Source organism: Pituophis catenifer, unplaced genomic scaffold (genome assembly GCF_029215685.1).
Source record: "Pituophis catenifer annectens isolate HBS135680 unplaced genomic scaffold, rPitCat1.0.hap2 SCAF_3, whole genome shotgun sequence".
NCBI lineage: Eukaryota > Metazoa > Chordata > Lepidosauria > Squamata > Colubridae > Pituophis > Pituophis catenifer.
Genome location: NW_027256883.1, coordinates 73,251,592 through 73,271,929, shown reverse-complemented (window position 1 = coordinate 73,271,929; position 20,338 = coordinate 73,251,592). Strand labels below are relative to the sequence as shown.

At 33.0% G+C, this 20,338-nt stretch overlaps 1 protein-coding gene across 2 annotated transcripts in view; it reads left to right on the top strand.

The window, feature by feature from the left end:
• The window catches only part of EXOC2 (exocyst complex component 2), an 87,487-nt gene that overhangs the window by 30,619 nt on the left and 36,530 nt on the right, over positions 1 to 20,338 (top strand). For both annotated transcript variants that reach the window (XM_070942544.1, XM_070942545.1), the window contains exons 8-11: positions 1,939 to 2,084; positions 2,171 to 2,252; positions 2,927 to 3,029; positions 10,814 to 10,932. In XM_070942544.1, the coding sequence (XP_070798645.1) occupies positions 1,939 to 2,084; positions 2,171 to 2,252; positions 2,927 to 3,029; positions 10,814 to 10,932 (450 nt within the window). The remainder of the gene's footprint in view (positions 1 to 1,938; positions 2,085 to 2,170; positions 2,253 to 2,926; positions 3,030 to 10,813; positions 10,933 to 20,338) is intronic.

Below are 20,338 nucleotides of genomic sequence, written 5' to 3'. Positions count from 1 at the left end.
TTTTGAGAATTCTATAAAGATGAGGTGAAATTGCTAGTATAAAATTAACTGAACTGATATTATACCAGTCCTTTTGAAAAAAGTATGTATATATGTGTGTGTGTGTGTGTGTGTGCGTGCGTGTGTATTTATATATATGTGTGTGTATATATATGTGTGTGTGTGTGTGTGTATATATATGTTAATAAAAATTAGAAGAAGCTTTATATTATCTGAAAGCAACAGTAATTTTTACCCAAAGCATTTTGAAAAAGAGACTTTAGTTAAATACACTGGGAATATGGTGCCTTAGGAAAGTGAATTTTTATAGACTATTTTTTCTTTGTGAACCTCATTTTTATTTTCAGTAAATCTGATAGAATATTTTTTTTCCTTGTTCCTGGTCCTTTTTACTGGAATGGGTACTTTATACTATTATTAGAAGGGTTTTTGCAGATGTTCTTTTTAAAAGCAAGTTCTACGTAGCTTTTAGCCTTTGAAACAGTTGGGGGAAAAATAAAAATTATCCTAATGCTCTTGAAGTTTTCCAAGTATGATCATTCATGGTTTAAAATTTTTAAAATTAAATAACCAAAATATATCAAATTTGAAACAGTAGACAAATAATGCCATGAAATTACTGTTTTTTGTTAAATACCTTTTTAAAAGCATTTCTTGAGCATTTCAATTATTTTACTATTTCCTAATTGGAGTGTTATTTTCCTTCAACTATTCATGTTTGCTAATCTTTTTAAATCATAAAACATTAAAAATAAAATGATTAGCAATATCATGTTTGAATATCAGGTAATTTTGTCTCCCTCTCCCTACCAAATAAAATGTAGTAGGACCAATTCTCTTGACAAAACAAAGTTTCTTGCATTAGGGTCTTGAAACATCAACAGTGTTTAAACGCTATTTAGATATAACAATTATTTTACAAAGGCTACTTTTAACATGAGCCGGCCACCCACAGTGTTGACGAGAGAAAATGGCATGCAAGCCACCCAGTGAGACTGATGTAATTTTTTCATCTTTGCTTAAATTATAGTCACTAGACCAGATAATGTAGAAAGTTTTACAGGCAGCCATCAAAAGGGATAGAAACATTCACTTTTTTTCTGGTAAATTAAAGATAAGTCACGAGTTGGGGGGAAATTAACATATTTGACACATCTTTATTATGAGAAGGAAAAGCAAGGACTTTGTTTGGTAGGGTTTAACTCTGAAACATGCCCATCCAATTTTAAAGACTAAATGCTCTTAAATGTATCAAGTAAATGTTTGAATATTTTATTATTTGAATAGCTTAATGCAGAATTTCTCAGTCCTTGGAATCATTCTCACATTCCTGCTTGAAACCATACAATGTTGCTCAAAATCATGGAATTTGATACAGAATAGTGTCAGAATTTGTAATGTGACTAATGGTTTAAATCGTTATTTTAACGAAACGTCCTAATGGAGTTCTTCAGTGAAAAGAAATAAAAAGTCTCTTTCAGACATATTTTGCTCAAAAGTCACAATATTGGTACTTTTAAGTACTCAGTGAATTCTAAGTTACACTGTTTGTATCAATAAAATTAAATTCATGCTTATTTCATTGTGTTCTGTTACAAAAGGAGAATATTAGTAATGATCAAATTGACTACAAGACATAGCTGGAACCATATAATTCAGTTCTGTAACCAAAGGAAACTCTAAAGTTACACAATGAATTTCAAGCATTTGCTGCAGGAATGGAAGTTGTTTTAAATGCACTTTGGTTTCTACCACGCAAAAAATCTAAGCAACGAGTAGTAAATATTGTTTCAGAATATTTATAAGCCAAAACATTTCTAATATAAACACTTACCACTGTTGATGTATGTTTAATTTGTATTAAAAGCTTGACAAATTTTTGATTAAATTTAGCAAGAGCTGCAGTTTATCTACTTCTTTGTCTCCTTTTCTTAAAAGGGGCGAGTAATACCGCAGATACATTGTTCCAAGAAGTTTTGGGCCGCAAAGACAAGGCTGATTCAACAAGAAATGCCTTAAATGTTTTACAGCGCTTCAAATTTCTTTTCAATCTTCCATTAAATATTGAAAGAAACATTCAAAAGGTACTAACATACAAAATGCAAGTTAAAGTGTTTTGCCCCAAATTTCCAGTACAAATTTCTTAAAACCTGTTTTTTATGTTTTTAAGGGAGATTATGATGTTGTCATTAATGACTATGAAAAAGCAAAGTCACTATTTGGAAAGACTGAAGTTCAAGTCTTCAAAAAATGTGAGTTTGGCATTTTGTTAAACTTGATTTTAATTTTAGTAGGGAAGATTAATAATATAAGAGCAAACTCAGAATTCCTATCTTTGCTGAGTAGTTTTATCTTCTGCTTATATAGTATTTGTAGCAGAAAGTATTTGAAATACTTTCTTAAACTGTGTATGGCAATGCTTCTGCCTTGGAAATAATTTGTACTGTGCATAATAAGACTTGAAACTGGTAATTTTCAGGTTATGTTTCATAAAGTAGATTGATTTTGTGGATGTATTTTTAATGAGTTCAAAAATTGCAGTTTGCAGTTTATAAAATAATTTAATGCATATTTGCTTGGGATAAAGTTAAAACTGAAATTTCTTAGTCTCAAAACAGACAAAGGGCTCTTGTTATTCTGAAAGTACAGTATGTATTTCCAGATTGATCAATTAATAGTTACATGGACATTGAAATGAATTGAATTATACTATAAATTAAAATTTTCTGATTAAAAGATCAGAGAAATTTAGGAAGACTTGAGAGCTAACAAATTCAAATACAAGACAATGATATAATAGTGATACTGGAGTAATTTTTTATAGTTTGTTCATTTGAATTATAAAGGTTATAAAAATAATTTTATACTTTGGTAATTAATGGCATTTATTCTAGGGTTGATTATGGTGCTGTGTTTTAAATTGTAGATTATGCTGAAGTTGAAACACGAGTTGAAGCATTAAGAAAACTTCTTCTGGATAAATTACTTGAGACACCATCAACATTACATGACCAAAAACGCTACATAAGGTTACCTTTTTTATTTTAAAAAAATATATGTTCTTTATATAGGCATTATATAAATATTTCCTTGGTATTATATGAGAAAACATCCTACTAAAGAACAATTAGATTTATTGTATATTTTGTATCCAGAATACTTTTCTGCAAATCGAAAGGTTCTTTTTATTAATATTGTAAAGAGAACCAACAACAGCACAAGCCTTCCATTTCAAAGAAGCAGTTGAGCTGGCAATTTTAGCTTTTCTTTCTTATTCTCAGACTATAACACTACCTCATACATTGCTTTCAACACTATAAGCAGTTTTTATTTTATTCATTTCAGCAGATTTTGACAGTTTCTAGAGGCTGTACTACATTACACTGTAGAATTTCATTTTCTGTGCATGTAGGATATGGTTCACTGCTCCATTGTCCTATATAAAATAGAAATAACATTTTTATGTTTAAACAGTTTAAAAGAATTTGGAGAAAATCATTTTTTGAAAATGTGCTGAATTTTGAAAGGTTTGAGAACTTGTCTCACTGATATAATGTATTCCTTTAATATGAGCCAGACTGGAGTCATTGTTTGTTCTATGAAAGTATAGAGCATTTGAATGATATTCTCTACTTCAGTCAGTTATTCAGTTCATCTCCTGGTATGGGAAAAGAAAGGGACATTCTGGTTTTTATTCCCTACTCTTCTGGTCTTTATCCTATTATTAAAAAGAACAATGAAGTATGGATTACTGCATTAATCAATGTCTCATTGCCATTTAACCTGTATACTACTTCATGCTGGGCAATCCTAATTCTAAGAAAGCATGTAAAAGCCAATAATAGGTTTGCCAGAGGAGATAATATTTAAAACCATTGCAGCAGAAGTGGGAATTTGTATAAAGTTTGAACTATAAGACCTTCTGAAGCACTTTTGTGTATAACTCATCCCATATATCCTGAAACCTCTTTTTATTTTATATAGCTGACAGCTCAGAATATACACTTTCATGCTGTCCTTCTCAAAATACATACTGTAAGGAATATTGTAGAAGCCAGTGCTGATTTATTTGAAATTCATCGCCTATATACATTACAAAATCTACAGAACACCAGCTAACCTTTTTTATAGTCAAAATCTTCCCCTAAAGAAAAACCCACTTTTCAAAGCTATAAGGACTAATATTATAATATAAAGTCCAAATTGAGCATTGTTCTCTTTTAAAAATCTAAATCACAAAAGTGATTTTGTGATTTATTTCACAAAATAATGATTTATTTCACAAAATAATTATTTTGACTTAATAGTCTATTTATGGATCTTTCCTTCAATTATAAACATGTAGGACAGATTCCCTATGCCTGACTTGATTTCAAAAAAGGGGAGCTTTGCTTAGTAGTATACAGGTAGTTCTCGACTTAACAACCACAATTGAACCCAAAATTTCCATGGGTAAGCAAGGCAGTTAAGTGAGCTTTGTCCTGTTTTATGACTTTTTTTGTTATTAAGAAAATCATTACAGTTGTTAAGTGAATCATGCAGTCGTTAAGCGAATCTGGCTTCCCCCGTTGACTTTGCTTGTTGGAAGCCAGCTAGGAAGGTTACGAATGATGATACATGACTACGGCATAATGCAACTGTCATAAATACATGCCAGTTGCTAAGTGCCCGAATTTTGATCATGTGACCATAGGGATGCTGCAACAATCCTAAGTGTGAAAACTGCTCATAAGTTGCGCTGTTGAAACTTCTAACAAATAGCTGCAAGTTGAGGACTTGTTTTGAATCTCAGTTTCAGGCATCTCCAGTAGAGGAGTAAAAGAATTACTGTATGTTAGAATAAGTACCGAGTAGATGATCAAAAAGTTTGATCTGGTATAAAGTATATTCTATTGTTGCTCTTTTAGGTAAAGTATCTGAAGAACGAAATCAAATAAAAACAACAAGACTAAAAATAAACAAATGAGTAGATCTATGCAACATTTCCCTGAAAGTTCTCAAACAGGTCAAATATAAATTTGTTTTTAGAATAAAAATTTGGCCCTAAGATATTTTTATTTTTATTTTTTTGTATTGGGACAGTGGAAAATAGACAGTTAACATCTTTAGAAAGGAGGTGGAACATTCAGGAAATTGCAAACAATTTAATCTATTGTCTCTTTCAATTGTGGAAAGGATTATTGAAAACAATAAAAGCATTTAGGAGTGCTACTGAGGTGCTGAACTAAAATGCAACCTGCAATGGTAATTCTTGTCTCACTATGCCTTTAGACTAGAGTGTCAACAGGTAAATGAAAGCAAACAATTATTTAATTCTAGGACTCTTAAAAAAGCTCTTGAAAAAAGTGTATTACTAAGCTCAGTAATCATGAAGTATTTGATTGAAATTGACTGAAACAAAAAGTTCGAATAAAGTTCTTAGTTGAGACAGATCAGACGTTTGGTTCCTCCCAAATTAGAACAAGTGCTTCCTTGGCTAGTTTATAAATTATCTGGAATTAGGATGAATTGTGGGTTTGCTGAGAGTGATTTAGAGTGATGAAGTACAAAGCAGCTGCAAAAAAGATATCGTGAATGAATATACAACATTATAGCAGATGGAGTTCACTCAGAATTCCAAAGCAATCCTTATTGGCACAAATACAGTGTTTTTATCTTCATATTAATTCATATATCTGAAGAAAGAAATTTGATAGCAAGTTTTGAAAACATTTGGTATAGAGAAATCTCAAAGAGAAAAAAATAGTAACTGTTTTTGTATACAATTCTGTATAAATCAAAGCCAAAAATGCCGACAATTGCAGTTGAAAACTGTATTTGGAATTGTAAGGAGGCTGAAGCAGTTTGCCTCTGAAAAAAAGAGTAATCTTTTTTTTCCATTGCAAAAATGGTAGCTCTGATAAATGCCAAGAGGTGACAAGTAAGACTTGCACATTCTAGAAATTGGTGCCATAGTAGACATGCCTAGACATAAAGTATGCCAGAAATCAAACTGGATTGTGGTTGCTTCCCTACAACCAATTTAATATTGGGGGCATAACAGCTATTTCATTTATTTCCAGAAGTATTTCAGGTTACTTCTAGGCAGATGGTCACATTTTCAAGTTAAGGAAATTTAGCCCTCCATAATATTTCTTTTATAAGACTACCTTGGGGCCCCATGCATATGTGCCCACATGCAGCCTTATAAAATGTTATAAATATTTTGTATCCATCCTTGGGAATAATAATTATATGGGCATCTGAGTCTTTGCAGTCTTTCAGTTTTCCATTTATTTACTCATTTTTAATTTTAAAAATCTAAAAAATCCTTATGAAAGTGTTGGTTCCAAAATTGTGATTGCATATGTGAAGTTGAATTATTAAGAAAAGGACAATGGGGAGGACATGGATTAACAGGGTCAAAGAAATGTTTGGAATATTCTAGAAAGAGCTATAGGCTATTGCTAAAACTAGTCAAAATAGTAAGCCTTTGCCTATGAAGCCAGTAAGCAATGAGATGGACTCGATAACACCTAACTTAAGAGATAGTGGTAGAAAGAAATTTGCTTACTTTTTTTTTTACAATCTTGAATGAACTAGAGAAAAGAATTGACAGAAATTCATGCAACCAGTGAAACAGTTGCATGTTTTATTTCTCTAACATCAGTCATGGTTACTAGTTTACATAATAGAAAAGGGGTAGGGAGTGGTTAGTTCTGATGTCGGAGTACACCTCCAATATAGGCAAGAGATGCCTTCATGACTTATGGGTAATTTCCCAATAGCATCTGCTTAAAGTTTTTGTTTTTGTGTTCTAAAGTTTGTTTAGAGCCTCATTTAGATGTTATGCATTGCTTAGAAAAATACTAACTTACTAAGAATGCAAAATCAGCATCAGTCTAAACTGACAATTTGCTTCCCTAAGAGGTACAATTTAACACTGGGAGAGATTACAGTTCAATTACATCAGAATTTGAAGGACCTTTGAATAACGAATAATAAAAAGGCGAGAGGGTAATGGCATAGGTATAATTTATTGCTAATACAATCATGTGGAACTGCAAATGCTTCTTTATTAAGGATCACAGGATCACTTGAAGATTCATATATTGGCCTCTCATTGTCTGTGACTGTATATAAAGCAGTGAGGATGAGACAAACAGTGCCATCTCTTGTAACTCGTAACTAGTTTGAGGAATTTACTTGCTTCAGACCCAATAGTAATTGATGAGCAGCAGCACTCATGGATTCTATCACCACATTTAGTGCTCTCATATATGACTGTGTGCAAAATTGTCTGGATTAAACAGTTCTTGGTGAAAGATCACTTATTTGGCCTTCCTAACATTCAGATTTGGAGATGTATGCTTGTTTTTCCAACAAAGAATACAATTTGCTCAGGTAACCAACTGAATGAGGGTGCTACGTATAATTTTTTCTCCCATGTCATCTTTCAAAAATGGATAATGAATAAATCTTCTGTTGATAAACACTTTCTAACATCTGAATGAACTGGAGTTGCTCCAAGAACTTGAAAGTGAGTTGGGGCCTTCTCCATTTTTATAAAATATAGAAATAAAGTGGTGCTAAGGCAGAGCAGACAGTAGATTCAACTGCTACTCTGTGTTATTTAACAGCATAGGTTATAACTATGCCTCTATTTCTATCTTTAAAGGGTTAAATACATCAGTTTGTATTGACTTTTTAGCTTTCTATTGCAAAGACAAAATCTTGAATATGTGCCAATCTTGAATGAACATGGTCTGGCATTAAATAATGCCAAAGCCTTCAAACCACATAGAATGAGGGGACTTAATGAGGCTTAAATGATTAATATTGCCTTGATATGTTACGAGGATATGTCACATAAGCCCCTCCTATGCTAAAACATTACTATGCATTGGTAATATGGGTTGTCATTAGTTTAGGTCCCACTGGCTGCTATGATGAACATCGTAAACTTGGCATGCAATATTAAGAGACCCATAATAAACACAGCAGGTCTGGGTCTGATTAGCGCCTAGGTGGAAGCATAAGCCAGAACTCCATCTGCATCAGCTTCCATTCCATGGAAGAAAGGCAGGATATAAATCTAATAAACAACTGCACTAGGATAAGGATGTGAAAACTACTTTACTTTTGGAAAACAGCATACTGGTACACTTGCCAATTGAACTGTTGAAACAGTTTCCATGTCACAAAGAAAAGATATATAACTTTTAAAAAACAAGTTCATGAAATGATGGGGCTTGTTTTCATAGCTATAAAAGGCGCTGCCTGCTTTTTGAGTGCTATTTTTTAAATGTGACCCTGACAAACACTGGATAATGAAGGTCACACAACTTGCATTTCAACTATGTTTCCCTAACTACAGTATGTGCAGCTCTAAATGCGGAAACTTATTTCTGAATGCAAAAATTAGATAAAATACTCAGACATTAAAAATTAATCACACTTTGTGAAGAAACAATTTCAGATTTTTGGCTGTCTTTCTAAAGGAGTATCAGAAGTGAAAGGAGGAAAGAAAAACAAAGTTCCTAATAATTAGGGAGTAATCTCAGTAAAACCTAATCATAAGTCTTGTCCATTAAAAAAAATCTGTTTCCACTTTTTATCCACCCTTACCCCCAATATATCAAAATAATGAAATGGAAATGGCAGATTAAGTAGGCTTATGCAAGTTCATATTAAGAAGCCACAATGAGTTTAAAACTGCAATTTAGCAAAAGAAAGAAGCATATTTGTAGTACAAGATACATAAGAAATTTAAAATGTTTGAATTTTTAAATCCAGGTTATTTGGGTAGCAAATTATGAAAACACCTGCCAAGTATTCTGATCAGTTCCAACTGCCTATATACAAGCAGTTCTTGATTTACAACCATTCGTTTAGTGACCATTCGAAGTTATAACAGCACTTGAAAAAGTGACTTATGACTGTTTTTCACACTTACAACCATTACAGCATCCCCATGATCACGTGATCAAAATTTGGACGCTTGGCAGCTGGCATGTATTTTTGATGATTAGTGTCCTGGGGTTATGTGATCACTTTGTGCAACCTTCTACCTAACAAAAGCCAAGGGGGAAGCCAGATTCACTCATCCATCATGTTATTAACTTCACAACTGCAGTGATCCACTTAAAGTTCTCAAAATGGGGCAAAACCCATTTAACAACTGTCTTGCTTAGCAATGGAAATTGTGCTCATAAATTGAGGACTACTTGTACCTTATTTTTGATATAGAGGAGCTAAATAGAACAGTTTCCAAAATGACTCATGGACTCCAAATGGGACCGAGCTGTGAATAAATATTCATAGATTTTCACTGTTGTTATGCATCAGCTTATGTATAATTAGAAGATGACACCCCAGATTAATTGCTGGAAGCATATTTAAATAAGAAGTGCTCATATTAGTAATTTCCAAATAATAGTCACTTTAATCTGTTGCAGCAAAAGCTGCAAAGGGCCTTGTCGTTTAAAAGATCAGCAAATTTATTCAGGCTTAAGGTTTTATGGGCTAGAAGCTCAGTTCATTAAGGGTTGACCTAAACTACATGGAGATAGATTGCATGGTATTTTGCAGTGGTGGAGTTGAGGGCAATTCAGCACAGAAACTGCAAACAACGTTCACACAAAATAATTGTTTATGTTGCATAAACATTTTGGAATTGATAGCAACAAATTTAAAATGACTCAATATCTCTGGTAGTTATCATAGTGAAAATTAACTTTTTACTATCAGGCACTATTTTTGGAATGATTACTATTAATTATATAATGTTTATACTTTCTATTATTCACTTATCCTTGTTCCCAACTTCTGTTGTCTCTGACCATATTTTTTACATACATAAATATATCTCCTGTGAATAACATTTTGGGAATCTGCTATGGGATTCTTTGATTAAGAAACAATTTTCAGCTAGCAAATTTTATGGGAAAACATGCTACCAGATTTTTTATTTTTGGTTATAATAGACTAATACAACACTCTTTCTACAATATAAATTTAGGTATCCCTCAAACTAGTCTTGGATTCTGGTGACTTCATGGGAACATCCATGCAGTTTCATTCAGTGGTTTTCAATTATTCTTTTCAAGTCTTTTCTTTCAACTTTCTAGTCCAGTGATGGCTAACCTTTTCCGGACCGAGTGCCCAAAGCACGCACGTGTGCAAATGCACGTATGTGTGCCCAAACCATCCAAATACAATGCGTGTGTGGGCCCTGTGCATGCGCACATGCTTCTGCACACACCCCACCCCCCCATGCATGCGCCCCACCCTGTGCGCATGTGTGCCCCCGCCCCCACACATGCGCACGTGCCCCCCTCGCATGAGCCCCACCCCCTGCGCATGCACTGCAGAGATCTGAAGATAAGCTGGCTGGTGGGAGGCACGCACACATGCGCGGCATAGCTAAACTGGGGAGATGGCTCATGTGCCATCAGAGAGGGTGCTGCGTGCCACCTTTGGCACACGTGCCATAGGTTCGTCATCACTGTCCTAGTCTAATCTATAACTTTGGAATTTCCTGTGCTCTCCCAAGTACTGGAAAATTCTGACCCCGAGTACCTTTTTTTATCCCTGCTTATTTAGATTAACCAGGGGCTTCTATTTAATGGGGATTAACATAAAATAGTGTTAATAAATAATAAATGAAATCTTATCCCATACTTAATCTTTAGGGTAGTGTTTCTAAAAACAATTTTATACTGATTTTCCGAGAAGCTCAATTGAATTTAGCAGGAGCTAGGAAACACATAGAGGAAAGGCCTGCCATATGTTGCATTCCAAACTTCCTTTCTTCAAAATTACAATGTTATAGATACCTTTCGGACCTCCATGCAGAGGGAGACCCAGCTTGGCAATGCATTGGTGCCCAACATAAATGGATTCTGCAGCTTATGCACAACTGTAAAGAGAGCTACATTAAAGAACAAAAAGGTAATAATATTTCTGTTTAGGAAAGTATCTGATCTTATGGTGCAACATTCTCTTCATTCAGTGTAATTATTTTTTAACCATAACATTTTAATCATGGTTTGCATTTGAACTGAACTTTACAATGTTTTTATGTTTCCTTTCAAACCAGTACGTCTTGCAACCTTAATTATTTTTATAATTAAGATAATTCAAAATAAGGTTTATCACTAGAAGAAAGGAATTGGATCTCTCTGTATGAGAAGCAGCCTGAGACATTTTCCACTGCTGTTTCTCTTACCTTCTCTTCCTTCTGCTGAAAAAGACGAGCAGTGGTAAAGAGATTGTGTGTATCAGTTTCTTCTTTTGTGCTCATCCTCAGGCTTCAGTTCCTAAATACTGTTGCTAGAAAGTGAATTTGACTTATTGCAGTGTACGTGAAGTTTATCATCTTGCTAATAGAGTTAGTTAATGAAAAATATATCTTCATTGAAATAGGCTTTATCTAAGTGTCTAAAATGAAACTGTGAACAATTGTGTAATAATGAAAACTGAATCTGTTTTAATTTCGTATCTTGATAAGTCAGCATGTTTTATTTGCATCTCCTGCCCCCCCCCATGCAGGAAAGAGGGGGGTTTTTTCATTGTTTTCAAGCTAAGGAACAAACCCCACCCCCCATTTGAACCCCTGGTTTCAGTGTTCAGAAATCTATCAAATGCATTTCTTTTGCTAGATTTTTAATAGATTATAAAAAAATTATGGCTCAATTTATTGTTAGTTTTTACTAGATTCTTTTATTTATGGTTATTATGCTTGCTTTTTTTTTTCCTAGCTTCCTTAAATATTTATCAGAGTGGAATAATGAGGTATTAAGTAAGTTGATAACCTGCAGCTTTTGCGACTTATACCAGAACTCTAAAATACAAAGGGAGGGGACAGGATTGAGTACACAGGTACATGAGGGTTTTTTTTGTGGGTGAAAACAACAAGTGTGAAAACAACATATCAACTAACTAGGAAAGGCTTTACACTACATTAAGCCATCATGTGACTTGATTCCAGCATAATGGATTTATAAAACCATCAACTAGTGTACATAATTTTTTTCTTGGAATGAATCTACATATTATGTTAAGTCTAAAACAAACTGAATTACAATAACCATAAGAGTACTGTCAGTCAGAATTCCCCATGCTGACTAATGTGATAAAACTACTTCCAGTTTGGGAAGAATTATAATATGATATGGCTGCTTGCTCTGTAATTTTTGTTGTTTTCATTTTTCTACTGGTAATAGAATAAGTAAAAAGGTCTTCAGGTTAGCTCCTCCTGATTTGTATATTATTATAAACATGCAGCTAGAAGGGCTGTACAATTTAGATAAATAGTTGGTGAGGTTATTTGTCAAGAAAATTTGAGTTAATCCTATTATTAATTATGAAGGAAAATCATAATTCCTTTACAGTGTATTGCATACTTTTGTATTGCATACTTCTTTTTTAAAAAGTAGGCAAATTTTTCAGTCCTTCTAGTTAAAAAAAACTTGATATGAAATTACTAATAGTTATACCTAAGGACTAGATAATCAGAATACAATATGACCTTTTTTTATTTTATGCAACATTTATATTCACCTTGCAATGTATGGTATATTTTTATTTGATCAGATAGACCAACATGGTCTGGGTTAAAAAAAAGCTTTTAAAATTTGTTATCCTAGCAGCTGATTCTGTTGTCTTTGTATAGTGTGCATATGGAGGAAGCGCTTTTACAGCTGTGAGGTATTTTATGTCTAACCCCTATCCCCTACTCCTAATAATAAGAATATAAGAATATTTTTGTAATACCTTATGATAAGAAAAGCTTTGGCATGGTATCAAAAAATAACATGTTAATTATTGAAATGATTGGCAAAGCTGGTAAGTCTTCATCTATTTAGCATAATTTTAAAGATTCTTGAGATGATAATTTCTTTCTTTTGATTTCATTTTAAAAACGATATGAATCTAACCATGACTGCATCAGTATAAATCTGTGCACTATGAATGTTAAATGCATAATAAAGGGAAAGCTAGGGAAACTCCTGTACATCTTAACTAGGAATTTTGTCTTGAACTCTGTGAAGAAATACCTCCCTAAATCCTGTTTAAATTAATCCGGTTCCAACTACTATGTAGATCATGCAAACATTAAGACAAGCATTCAGAAGCAGATGCTGTATAACTTCACATGTTAAATGTGATAAATGATTCCATTTCAAAACTGGTAAAATTTGCCTCTCCACTGGCATCAAACAAACATGAAATCATACACTCACTACAACGTTTGTAAATGCTCTTAGCAGTAATTGCAGTTGGATTCAGAATATTTTCTCATCTCTTACAGATTGGAAACAGGAGGAAAAAATGTGCTGAGCAACTAGATCTTATTTTCTAATCAAACGATATCATTTGGTCTCAACACATTTGGAGGGGGCCAGGCTGGGGAAGAATATTGTGGTTCCTATCTTCTACCCCATCTTTGAGAAGCAAAGCCAAAGAATTGGCTTCTTTCACATCAAAAATGTCATTTTCCCAGTGCAATTTAAAGATTCCCAATCAGATCTGAATGAATAAATAGGAAGGCTTGTTTGGCACTATATTATTCACTTAAAGCATTAAGAGAAGCAATTGAGAAGCAACATAAATATTAAGAATAGGCTTTATTTCCTCCTTTCATAAAAAAATCTCATGATTTTTTTTAAATTCCTTTATTACTACAGATACTTTTAAGCCATTGGATTGATACAAATTTATAATTAACACAGAATGACTTAAATTTAGGTTCATTTAATTCTTGGGTGGGAGGATTTCCAGTGATGTAACTTAATCTGAATCAATACAGTTTGTTCAATATAAAAATAAAATTTATATTTTAAATATATGTTAAAAAATTTTTTTAATGGAAATAATCCTTAATAATAGCAGCAAACAGCATAGTAAGACTAAGTAGCCCTTTTAGTGTGCATTTTTAATATCTATCAATGTTCTCCTTTAGGTTTTAAACAATACAAGGTTATAAGGATATTTTAAATTATATATATATATATCAATTTTCTTACTTCTTCGTAGGGTTTAAGCCCAGAACCGAGTAGATGTGATTCTACTGAGCTGGAGCTACAAAAAAACCTTGGCTACGTAGGGAAAACCTGGCTAGAAGAAAAAAAAACAAAAAAAACATATATATATATATATATATATATATATATATATATATATATATATATATATATATATATATATATACACACATACATACATACATACATATACATATATACATACATACATACGTGTGTGTGTGTGTGTGTGTGTGTGTGTGTGTAGTTAATATTTCGGGTTTCTTCCCGTGTAATTGTGGATATATCCCTAAAAGGGTAGAAGCGACGTTTCGACAGAATCTCATCTGCCATCATCAGGTTTATGTGAGGAGTCTTTTTGTCTCATATATATATATGAGACAGAGTAGGGAACATATTTTTGCTTCAGATTAATTTTAATGGAACCTCCTTAATTTCTTGCTTCTGAAAATTGAAAGTCTTCCATTTGAAAGGAATCCTATCCTACTATTGTTGATGTAGACTTTAGGCAACTGCCTGTTTGGTCAACAAGCAACAGTGGGTGGTCAGGCTGCAGCATGGGACAAGGGCCTGCTGTGCTCAAGAAAAAAATGTTCAGAGGTGTTTAAAGGCAGTAAGGAAGTCTGCCACCCTTTAGAGAATCCAGCAGCTACAGATCAGGTTTTCTTCTTTGTATTGTACTCTTTGTGAATGCTCAGGATATGGTGCACAAAGAGTAAATATTGTGATTTTTTCATTTTAATAGATAATTTAATTTTATTGGAAGGGAAAATAATTCTCCATTTATTTAATGGAAAATAAATTTTCCATAAAAATCATAGAGCTCCATTACATAACAATACATTATCTAATTCTGCGATGGTATTTTCTTTTTATCTGATGGGTTTTTCCTCATTTAAATGAAGATATTCAAACCAGACTATCACATAATGGAAACAAAATGTAATAACTACTTTTAATGAATGGCAGATAGTATCTCTTAATATTAAACCTTATTCATCAGCTCTCTTCAACCACTTTCAACTGTCTCATTTCAATACATGATAAGACTGCTTCATTTTAATGAAAAATAAATGCAAGCTAAAAAGTTCTGGGGGAAAATGATTGTGCAATCCTTTTAACACTAGAAGCACATGGTAAAACTACTTTTAATAAACATATTAGTAAATACAGTCAAACTTCTTTTAGAGATAGTGGCAATGTTAATCACAATTTTTAAATTTGTCCCTATTAAAATCACCTATTAAGTCAATCTGCATGTTACATTCAGAGATGTTATCATGTGTTTATTTTTCCAACCCAGCTATGACTTTGCATAGCTAATAGCTCTACATTGGTTGAAAATTGCAATCTCAATAAATGTCATTGTAAGTAATATAACAAAGTGTTAAAAGAAATTATATCAAGGTTTCTATTCACATTTCTTAAAATCGTCTTGATTAGAGCATTGTTTGTAGACATACATTCTTCTTAATTTTACATCTGTGCTCGATTACATTAAGGTATCGTGAATACATTTTTATATAAACATAGCAAGGTAGGAATATTCCACCCAGAGTGAATATCATACATTTTTGCATATATTATATTGCCAAGGTTTTCCTTTTGTTTATGTCTAGAACATCTTGTATGGTTCATCCCAATAATCTCTTACAAATTAGGGGGGAGAAAAACCAACGTTTCATCTATATTCAGTGCTTTAAAAAATACTCCACTTTTACTTGTTTTGAGAGGGAGTGGGAGAGAGAGAGAGAGAGAGAGCACTGTTTTAGGACCAATTTGTGCAGCAACTCTTTCTTTCCACATTTGCTATATACAAATATATATATATATATATATATATATATATATATATAGTCCTGAAGTGCTATCTTCTGGACAACTTGGGGGGGAAAAAATCAGCTTTGCTAATGCACTCCAGATGTTCATTAGTCCTGAGGGTATATGTGCTTGTTGTACTTCCCTGCTTCTGTGTTGTACTTTCTTGTAATGCTAGACAACCAATTAAGAAATTAGTTTCATGTTAAACTTTCTTTTCCTGATACCACAGCGAGCTGATGATGTGGTTTCTAGTGGAACAAGGGAGTATTCTTTGCCCTGTTTTTTGTTACTAATGAATAAACAAACCATTGGGGGGTTTTGTTTTGGGTTTTTACTGCCAGCATAACCATTGACTGGATTCATACTCTCCTCCTGTTAGTATGGCATCAGACACATTATTTCAAATGACTCTGAAGAAACAGTCACATTTTGAACTGGGTTTTTTTTCCCCCCTAAAATTATTACATCTCTATATTAAACTTATTTATTTTTGAACTCTTAATCATAAGAAATAAACATAAGAAATAGGTTCATGTAATATACAAATAAAGTTTTATGAGGTGCACTAAACAACACATCCATTTTAAAATTAGTAGCGTGCAAACTTGTTCTCTCATCTAAACTACTTAACTTCTTAGAAGCTTAATGGAAAAAAAAACCTTTTTGAAAGCTTCTATTGAATTGGGTGCTTTATTTTTAATGAGAATATGCAAAGGGCATGTATGTGTAATGTATGAAATAGTGTGTTTCAATTGGAAAAACCCTTGCCAACTGAATAATTTTGTTTTGTCTTGTTAGCTTTTTTCAACAATTTCAGGAAATTTACAGATTATTTGGCTAAGCTTTTGCATACTGAGCCAAACCATATATATGTAAAGTGAGTGATTCAAAGCATTTAGAATTTCAGTGAGGTTTCTAGAATACCCATGTGAATTCTGGGTTGAAGGGAAAAACTATAATTAGTATGCTTTCCTTTTTTGTTTGTTTGAGTTGGTTTTCCTGTTTAAGAGAGGTTAGGTTAACGCTAATTTAATTAGTTTAAAAATCATTCTGCAAATATTGGTTGGCTGGCCAAACTCTCAATAAATACATCTGCAGGGATAGATGTATTTTCCAAATTATTTTCCAGATTATTCTCTTTTATTTTTTTCCTTTACATATTTGGGACTGTTTTCTCTTGACTTTTCCTGTATTCAGTGTTACTATTAACCATAAAATCCAACTGTTCTAAAATGTGTATGTAGTATTACATGCATATTAGTAATATTTGAATAAATTAAAGGGGCACTTTGATTAAATACTTATACTTTGAATATTATAAATACACTCAGTCAACCCCAATGAAAAATGAAATTTTCTCCTCTGAATGACTAGCCTAGAGTATATTCAAAAATCTGTTAGTGTTTTAAATTTTCCCTCAAAGCTAAGGCTTCATATGCCTGATAGAGGGACTCATAGAGTTTCTGTACAAGTGTACTTGTTGGCAGAAAATGTACATCCAGCCAAGGAATCTTCTAGATGTGATATGGTACATATGTATTTCATTCATGTCTTTATAAATATATACAGCAAGGATGGTTTTTTTTTTTTTTACTTCATTAAATAGAGTATGAAGTCCTGAACCATCTTTTACTTTATCTTGCTACAAATACTAGTTTTCTAGGTTTGGCTGTGATACCAAAGCAGGATTGGAAGAAAATGATATAAAGTGGTACAGAGTAGTATGAGTAGGTGATGAAAAGTGGTGTTTCACTCTATTTAATACGTACAAAAGATGAAAAGACAGTCCTAGACATATGAATAAATGTTCATGCAATTCCATCACTTCCAGTTCCAGATGTTTCTGCATATACATGTATAATGTCTTGTTACAGAACAAAAGGACAGGAACATCTGTGTTGAGGTAAAAGTTTTTTAAATTATTTCTAATACATTTCAAAATATACTGTCCTACAAATTATTAACAAAGGAAATTAAAATATAAATAATTCCGACATTCTTCAGTATCAAGTGTACATGAGCACATGTGTAACTGCATGCCAATCTAAAGCAATTTAAAATATTTGAATAATCCAAAGAGCCCACATTGCTGATATTTAAGGCTTTATGGAACTCAAATCTTTCATGTTCTCTTCAAACCAGACCTATCAAAACTTTAGAGATGGTTCTTCCAACATTTAGTTCTCTTTTGCCAAAACAAATTTACAAAGGAACTTGAAACACTTCATATTGAAGTCTTCAAATTTTCATTACCACTGTACTCAGTTTACCTTTTGATGGACGGGGGAAAATCCAACCTGTTAAAGAAAACAGTATTGTTTCAGTGTATTAAAGCAGGAGCTGCTTTAATTTGATGAGATTGGTAAATAGACTTTCAATTTCCAAATCTTGATTCTCACTTTCTTAGAAATATTAATCCCCATGGTTTCATTGATACTTCTGTATTTATAGCCAAAATTTACATATTCAACAGATACTTTTTTTGATTCATAAAGAACACTCCTAAATTACAAAGCTGTTCTTTCAAATGGCTACAAATTTATTGGGACCCAGGCTCAAAGATTGGTTTCATGTTGGTCAATGTGTTGAATTTCAGCTGCTTCTCTTTCATATCTTTATTGAATAAGATGTGGTTTGGCTTTGAATAACTATGCTACTAGTTTTGGAAAACTTTTTTTTACAATCTGCACTTATCTTCATTTTTTGTTTTGTTTTGTTTTGTTTTGTGCTCAATGTAGCATAGAATCTTTAGTAAAGTAATATTCTATTTTGTGTGTACCTAATCTCCCGGATATTATTCTAGGATATATGGAGTTCCCTCGCAGAGTTGGTGGAGCTAAAATTGTTGGACACATTTTGAGAGAATTGTGAATATAACAGACAAAAGGGGTCTTAAGCTTTACAGAGACCTGATGTCAGATTGTATTCTGAGATGCACAGTACACATTTCTGGAATGAAAGATGGTCCTTGGCCAAGTTATAGAGACAGATTACCCTAGCCTCTCCTCTTCTAAAATTTGGAAAGATTTGGTCATGGTACAAAGGATAGAACTCAGCAGAAATCCAAGGGGGACAGTTTTGGTAAAAAGCAGGATTTTCTGTCATCCCAGGAGCCTGCAATTAACACATTGAAATCTCCAAGAAACTGGAAAATGTAGATAATTGAAGCAAAAGAACATTGGCTTCAGGAAGCTTCTGTTTATTTGAAAATAGATAAATGCGTACCGGTAGTCAGGAATTTGTTCAGTTTTTGATGTTACTTTGGTGTGTTGAATTCAATCTAATGTCTTTTATTTCTCTGTACAAGTTATGGGATTGGGTACTTAATGTCCATCTACAGTCAAATCTCAGACTGTATTTATGAAGGTAGAAATTTTATTTAGAAACTTCTTGTAATCTGTAGTAATAATTTAATAATAATAACCTGCTAAGTATCCCTGTTCAGAGATTTGGCAGAGAATGCATCATTTGTAGCACATTGGTGCCACCTTGTGGATTTTTTTACATTTTTCTTTTTTAACAAAATTTTTAGCTGGTATTTTGACTACAGCCTAGTCCTAGGTAGATATGTGCGGAGAACTAATGTTTTAACTAAGGCAATTTCCTCCATGATTCATTGGAATTTAAGAAGAAGAAGAGGAAATGCCCAGTGAGGCTTGAAAGAGGCTACTCTTTTAGGTAGATCAGATCAGGAAACAGACTCCATGGGAAAAACGATGGATGGATGGATGATTGAACTGAACTGAACTGAACTGAACTGAACTGAACTGAACTGAACTGAACTGAACTGAACTGAACTGAATTTCAGGACCCTGTCAAGAGTCTCTTCTGAACATTATCTTGCATCCCAGGATTTAAGAAATTTTTTCCGTTCTCTTTGCTTATATAACAGCTTGCTTATTTCCTTCAAGGCTGATTCTCCCTGGTTCTCTACAATCTGCAATTCATCTTTTTCCAAATTGGATGCTTTACATGTTGATCTTTGCAGTTAGAAAATTACCTTTCATATTTTTTTTAAATAAAGCTTGATTTTGATTGTCAGATACTGCTTTATCTTCCAAAGTGGTAGAAGGAAGCACTCCACTCACTATGTTCTGGCACTGTTGAAATTAGTTTACTTTTTTTTTTTTTTTGGTCTTCTAATGGTCAGAAGGGTTGTACAGTTTGAAAGCCTTAACTCTCATACACTTGAGAGTTACAGATAGTAAGTAAGATGGTGCCTAGAAAATAATTGGTAGCAGCAGAAACTACCAAGCTACTGCCTCAAAGCAATAGGTAGAGGCACCAAACAGGCTTTGGGGAGAGAAGATTTGAGATTTCCAGCTACCTACTATTTGGGCCTCAGCAATTGATTACAGGTAGTCCTTGACTTGCAACCACAATTCAGCCCAACGTTTCTGTTGCTAAGTGAAACATTTGTTAAGTGAATTTTGCCTCTTTATGACCTTTCATGCCACAGTTGTTAAGTGAATCACTGCACATATTAAATT